The following is a 7,310-nucleotide window of genomic DNA, read 5'->3' as shown; positions in this document are numbered from 1 at the left end:
CAGGAGTGCTCAGTAGCTCTCCCTGTCCCCAGTGCCTGCAAAAGCAAATCCTATCATTGTCAGCTCGAATTTTTCCTGAAGAGGAAGTCTTCTTTCTTGCTAAGAGAAAGGCTAAACCAATCCATATAATAAAGTGTTGGGGGAGAGGGATGGATGAATGGGGAGGAAAGAAAAACGTAGGGGCTGGCTGTGGAAGGAGGGGAGTTTTTCCTTTGGGGTGGAAGGGAGCGATGCCAGAGCAGTTTTGAGATGGGTTAGGAGTGAGTAGGAGAAGAAAGGAAAAGAAGGGGGATACTCAAGCATGTGCCAGGCTATGCCGAGCTGACCTGTAGATTCAGCTCTCCTACTCACCAGTTCTGCCGTTCATTAGCTGTGTGACCTTTAGCAACTTATATCACCTCTCTGAGCCTTAAAGCAGGAACTATTATTATTATTTAAGGTGTAAGGTGTATTATTATTTAAGGATCCCTGTTTAACCAGTGAAGGAATAAATGCAGTGAAATGAAATGACTAGGCCAGTCACGCAGCCAATGAATGGCAGAGATGGGACTCAAATCCAGATCTTTTTTTTTTTTTTCACATCCAGATCTTTTGTCCCTGAGGCTATTGCACCAACCGTGGGGTCCCTGCCCTTGAAGAACTCCTGGTGTGAGAGCTCAGATTCGGGCTACAGATATACTCAGGGCAGACCAGGAAGGTTCCGAAGGAAATGAGGCTTGAGGTGGATGTGAGGAATGGTGAGGGGTGAGGGGATGCTATTTCACAGAAGCAGGGAGGTGGCAGCAGGACTGAGCGGCTCAGGGGCGCACATCAAGGAATCGTGGGAGATGCCACCAGAGGAGAAAGGGTGTGTATCGGGGGTTTTGCATTTCTGGCAGAAGCATTTAGATTTAACAGTTAGTGGAATCAGAACAGGCACAGGGTGGGCTCTCTTACCTCTGTCCCTAACTCTATGGCCTCCTGTAAGTCTTTCCCCTTCTCTGGGCCTCGAAATTTCCATCTGCTCAATAAAGAGATAAGACCAAATGATTTCTAGATGATGTTCAAAGGAGATGGTGTTTGTAGCAGATTAGGCTAGCTGCCCCAATATCCACTCTCTCCTCCCTCCATCATAAAAGAGTTTAAAGCGGGTACATGGCCATTCAGCAGAAGACATCTCCTGGGCTGTTCTTGCAGTGAGGTAGGGCCATATGACTAAGTTTTAAGCAATGAGATGAGAATTTGAGTGACTTGTGCCATTCTGTTTTTACAAGTGGATGTACCCCCCTGTGGCAAACGGCACCAACAGTGACCACAAAAATACTTCCTATCCCACAAGTAGTTCTACGATGAGGTCTAAGTCCCCTCTTTTTGAATGCAGGTGAACCTGTGACCGCTTGGACCAGTAGAGTATAGTGGAAAATGCTATGTGACTTCTGAGGCCAGGTCATAAAAGGCAATTGTTACGAGTTAAATTGTGTTCTGCTACCCCCCTTCCAATTCATATGTTGAAATCCTAACTTCCACTACCTCAGAATGTGACCTTATTTGGAAATAGCGTCATTGCAGATGTAATTAATTAAGATGAGGTCATACTGGAGTAGGGCAGGCCCCTAATCCAACATGACTATTGTTATTATAAAAAGGGAAAGGGGGCATGGGTTCGTGCCCCAGTCCGGGAGGATCCCACATGCCCCGGAGCGGCTGGGCCTGTGAGCCATGGCCGCTGAGCCTGCGCGTCCGGAGCCTGTGCTCCGCAACGGGAGAGGCCACAGCAGTGAGAGGCCCACGTACAGCAGAAAAAAAAAAAGGGAAATTTAGACACAGAAGCGGACACACATAGAGGGAAAATGATGTGAAGAGGCACAGAGTGAAGACACCCATCTAGAAACCAAAGAGAGAGGCCTGGAACAGATCCTTCCCTCACAGCCCTCAGAAGGAACCAACCCTACCAAACACCTTGATCTGGCCTCCAGAACTGTTGTTAAACCACCCAGTTTGTGGCACTTTGTTACAGCAGCCTTAGCAAACTAATACAGCCATGCAGCCGCCTTCTGGTTCTCTTGGAGCATTCATTCTGGGGGAAACCAGCTACCGTGTAAGTCCAGCTACCCCAAGACATGATGCTGGAGAGCCCACATGTAGGTGCCGGGCTGGGATCACAGACGACAGCCAGCAGCACCTGCCAGACCCAGCCAACCTCTGACAGCCACCGCATGAGAGGCTCCAAGGGACAACTGCCTAGTCAAGCCCTTCCCAGTACTGACACACAAAATCATGAGTAAATACAGCGGTTATTTAAGCCACTAAGTTATAGGATAACTTGTTACACAGCGTAGTAACGAGCGCATCTCCTCTTTCTCCTTCCCTCCCTTCCCAGTGGCTAGAACATGGATGTGGTGATGGTGGGTCATCATCAGTCGTGTAGATGAGGGCGTGGGGAAGGCTCAGAATAGAAACCTGGGATGTTGGATGCCCCCATGGAGCAGAGATGCCGACTCCCCAGATGCCACTCGTATTTTATGTAGGAGAAAAATAAACTCCTTTCTTGTTTAAGCCATTTTTAATTCTGTCTCTATTTTAAAAGCCACATCAATACCCTGGCAATATAATGTATGTAAAACAAATAGCTCAGTGTCTAGCACATAAGTAAGTGCTTTTTTTTTTTTTGGCCACCTGCGCAGCTTGCGGGATCTTAGTTCCATGACCAGGGATCGAACCTGGGCCCCTGCAGTGAAAGCACCGAGTCCTAACCACTGGACCACCAGGGAATTCCCAGTAAGCACTTTTAAAAAAAAAAAAGTAGCTATTTATATTGTCGTCATTAATGTTACATCTAAGGTTCCCTCCAGCTCCAACACTGGTTGGGTTTGATCAGCAGTGGATTAACCACCTCTCAACACTCCCCCCAGTGGACGTGAGGCAAACCCACATCACTGATGCTGAACCAGACACGTCAAACTGGGCAAAAATTGTCCGTGGTCATATAATTGATACCAGGGTTCTCTTCTATTAGCCTCAAACTGACCATGGCTCTCCCAAGCAGACCAAGACACAGGGGACCATGGACACCAACACAGATTCACATCCTCCCACTTCTCCAACCACAAAATGAACCAAAGCTTGTGACAGCCATTGCGTGCTCCCATCCCACCTCTCCTGGGGCACGGGGTGGGAGGGGGAAGGGATAGAGTGGAGGAGAGAAGACAGGGGGAATTGTGATGGGAAGTGGGTCTCAGATAATGGCAATACTGTAGGGAGAGGAAACCAGAGAAATGAACTAACTCCACCCCCCAAGCAATCATGAAAGGCTTCTGGGATGAGGTGGCCACTACCCTGAAGCTGATCTCCAGACTGAAGAGAGGGAAAGGGATCTACAGGCAGGGGGAGTGGCCTGGGCAAGGGCTTAGAGCATTAGGGTCCACACAGCCTGTGACCTGACCAGGCCCTGGACCTGCTTTCATCTCACCCTTCTGCCCTATCTTCAGGGAGGCCAGAGGGTAGCTCAGGGGAGGGTAGGTGTTAGAGCCCCAGGGACTCCAAGGCAGGTTGCGTCTGAGCAGGGGCCTCTTCATGGCCTTGTCACAAGGAGGGCATGCTTAGTGACTTATCTACTGGGTGTAAATTCAGAAAGGGGAGGGCGGCTGCTGAGAGAAAGGGCAGCCTCCACACTCCCATCGCTCCTCCTGGCCAGGGAACGGAGGTGTTAGAAATGACCCCTTCCCCCAGCACACACACCCACCTCACCCCCCAAATAACTCTCCCTCCACAGCCCCATCTTGGGTCCCATCTCCACCCCCAGCCACTACAGCGTGGCGGGGGGGGGGGGGTTAGTAATACACCTCCTCGGGGTAACCGGGGTGTTGGTGTCAAGCCCACGCTCCCAATCACCTTCATCTTTGGGGGATGGGGGCACCTTTGTCTCCACCTGCTCTGCTGGGCTGCCTAGCATGCTCCTTTCCACACTTTTCACCCTTCAGCAACAATTCTCGCTGCTCCTCTCTACCCCTTTTGAAGAACTTCCAACCTGTCCCCACCCCACCGGACTAGAGAGTTCCAGGGGACCCTAGTCTGGATGCTATCCATCCCCCGCGCCGAGTGGCAGCGTTTTCTCTAAGCTCGGATCAGAGACAGCCCCCCCACCACTCCACCCCAGCCCTGGCCTGGGGCGCCTTTTGTCTCCCGTGCCGTCTTCTATCCTCGCAGCTCTCTCGTCTCCACCCTCCACTCCCACCTGGATGCCACCTCCACGAAGGAGAAGGGAAAGGAAATAGAAACGCACGCTTTGCACGTCAGTGAAATTTGCTCTTTATTTAGGGACCAAGGAAGGACCACACACAGCCCTCCAGCCCAGGGGCGGGGGTACCAAGAAGTGGAATGAGGACCCCACCCCGAACCCTCCCCAGACGCAGCAAGCGGGAGAGGAATCCAGGTTCCGGGGTCAGGAGCAAACATGCAAATGAGGTTGGTGAATCAGCGTGTCTCTCAGGAGGCCTTGGGGGTCTTCACCACAGGTAGGCGCCTTCTGGCCTGTAGGAGGGAAAGGAAAAAGAATCACACGGAGCCTGGCGTCGGATCTGGGGAGGCGAGACTTGGGGAAAGTACTAGGTGGCGGTGCCAGGGTGGCAGGAGGACCAGGCCACGCTCCAGGAGACAGGGCGTGTGGTGGGGCGCTTTTACCGCGACTTGACGGGCCGGTCCTCGGGATCGGGGAAGAGCAGTTTGGAGAGGAGGGCTTCCGAGATGTCACGTTTCCCGTACCTGCGGGGCGGGGCCAGAGGTGGGCGGAGTCAGGCCCGGCCGCGCCCCTAGTGGCGACCCCGCCCCGCCCACCCCGCGCACGAGCTCACCTCTGCCGAGTGACCAGGTTGAGGAAGTGGCGCAGAGAGAGGTAGTAGCGCTTCAGCTCCTCCGGCGAGGCGTGTGCGCCGGGAGCCTCGGGTTTGGCGGGGTAGGCGTCGACCAGCGCCCCCAGGCAGAAGAGCAGGGCCAGCAGCACTGTGGCCATGGCGGGCCACGGCCTGCGCACCGTCACCATCTGGAGAAGGGGCACTGGAGTCAGCCCGAGCCTCTACCCCTGAGGCAGGAGGCTGAGGCTGCCGTGGGGCCCACGCTCCAGCGGCCTGTCTGGGGCTGGTACCCGACCAAGGGTCAGCCACCTGCTCGCTGTGTGTTCTCAGGCACTGCACCGTCTCTGGCCTCAGTCTCCTCATCTGTCAGAGGGGCATAAGCCCTGCCTGCCTCCACCCGTGTTACCCAGAAGAGTAGATGGAAGAAGAAGGCTATGCTGGCAATGGGGGCTTCCCACGTCGGCTGGCCCCCTTCCAATCCAGCTTCCCGCCACTCAGTCCCAGTTTCCCCCATCCTAGCCTCAGTTTCCCCACCAGATAGCCTGGGATCCCCAGCACCAGACCGTTCCTGGGTCCAAGGCCACTCACAGCGACAGCTCCAGAGGCGGAGATGATCAGGAGATGGAAGGCGAGAGGAGTCCCAAGGGCTGGGCTGCTGCAGGTCAGGCTGTGGCCTACTCAGCTCAGGGCTTTCCCTCCGGGGCTTATATCCAGGCCTGAAAAGGGAGGGGGAGCTGGAGGGGGGAGGGCTCTTCTTCCTTCCTCCCTCCACCCCAGGCCAGATCGCTGAGCTTACACCCAGACAGTGCGTGATGTCTCCACCTCCAAGGAACCGGGGAGGGGGGGAGCTCCCACACTCGGACTCAAGGTACCTCTGGATAGGGTGCCTAGCCGGAGCCCCATCTTCACCCTACAGCCCCCCAACAGCAGGTCTAGCCTTCGGAGGAAGTGAAGCATTTGGATCTAGGTTCCTGGGATGACCCCCTAGGATCAGGGCTGAGATTCCATCTTTCCTAGCCTGTCCACAGGTGGGGGTGGGGGCTCGGGGGGGAAGGGGAGCGGAAGCCAAACCCACTTTTTCCAGCCTGCGGGACCTGTGACCACTCCTTCCAAAAGCCAGCCTTTTCAGCCCCTGCTCTGTAATATGTTGGAGGAGAGCCAAGGAGTGACAGGACCTGTGGGGAAAACTCTCTCTCTACTGGAGGCAGGGATAGGAGCTATGACCTTGGCTCTTGACCTCCTGTTTATGATGTCCTGGAGGAGAGGCCTCTCTGGACACCCCACTGTGTCTCCTCTCTGTTAAAGAGTTGGTGAGGGCTTCCCTGGTGGCGCAGTGGTTAAGAATCCGCCTGCCAATGCAGGGGGCGCCGGTTCGAGCCCTGGTCCGGGAAGATCCCACATGCCGCAGAGCAACTAAGCCCGTGCACCACAACTACTGAGCCTGTGCTCTAGAGCCCGCGAGCCACAACTACTGAGCCCTAGTGCCGCAACTACTCAAGCCCGTGCGCCTAGAGCCCGTGCTCTGCAACAAGAGAAACCACCCAATGAGAAGCCCACGCACCACAATGAAGAGTAGCCCCCGCTTGCCGCAACTAGAGAAAAGCCCGCACGCGGCAGAGAGACCCAACGCAGCCAAAAATAAAAATAAATAAATTAAAATTAAAAAAAAGAGTTGGGGAGAGGGGCGGGAGGAGGCAAAGGACAGTCCCCTCCCCAGAAGCAGCTGAGTCAGCCACCTGTGCACCCAGCCTGACACATACAGACTTAGGTCCAGCAGGCCTGGCATAGCGATCCCTTGCAAGGCAGTGTGCCCCCGTCTCCATCCAGGTATCACTCAGGGCACTGGTGTCTTATGGGATTGAGTGATGCCAGGGCTGCCCAAGAACATGCCACCATCCCCAGCCCACTGCAATCTCCACTGGGCTCAGGGGCACATATCTTCAGCCAGGGCCTTTGATGGAAACCGGAAAGGACTCCTGTTTATTAAGCACCTACTGTGTACTGGGCAGTACATGATTCAGGCCCCAAAACGCAATGAGCTTAGTTTCTCCCCCATTTTACAGATGAGAAAACTAAAGCTCTAGGAGATAAGGAGACAAGAGCCAAGGTCACCCAGGATTCAACTAAGACAAAAGGGCTGAGGCAGACCCCAGGAAGAATCCCACTCAGTCATGGTGGACAGAAAGGCTTACTACCTAGGATAACCATGGGGTTTAGGAGTCAGGCATGGGAGCCGGGGGAGGGAAGCTAAGTATGGGGTCTGCCAACCCCATCAGACCCCCCAGCAGGAAAAGAGAGGGCTACTGGGGAGTCTCCCCATAAAGCCATTTCCAGCTCCCTTTCCCTGGCCTGGCTGGATCCTCCAGTGCTTCCAGGCATCCCATCAGCCCACACAAGCGGGAGGGGGCTGTCCAGGCCCCTAGTTCAGGGCCAGCCCCACCACCCTCCAGGACAGATGGCCGTGGGTGTTATTTTTAGAGT

The 7,310-nt window shown here is 54.6% G+C and overlaps 1 protein-coding gene across 1 annotated transcript; it reads right to left on the bottom strand.

The window, feature by feature from the left end:
- Window positions 1-4,456: 4,456 nt before the first annotated feature.
- On the bottom strand, window positions 4,457-5,017 carry PYY (peptide YY). Its single transcript, XM_030848935.2, has 3 exons — window positions 4,830-5,017; window positions 4,660-4,740; window positions 4,457-4,509 (listed from the first exon to the last, which is right to left on the bottom strand). Exons 1-3 carry the CDS (start codon window positions 5,015-5,017, stop codon window positions 4,485-4,487), a joined length of 294 nt encoding a protein of 97 aa, XP_030704795.1. The 3' UTR covers window positions 4,457-4,484.
- Window positions 5,018-7,310: the final 2,293 nt, after the last annotated feature.

This window comes from Globicephala melas, chromosome 20, assembly GCF_963455315.2.
Source record: "Globicephala melas chromosome 20, mGloMel1.2, whole genome shotgun sequence".
In the NCBI taxonomy this organism is placed as follows: Eukaryota; Metazoa; Chordata; class Mammalia; order Artiodactyla; family Delphinidae; genus Globicephala; species Globicephala melas.
This window is presented reverse-complemented; position numbering and strand designations above follow the sequence as displayed.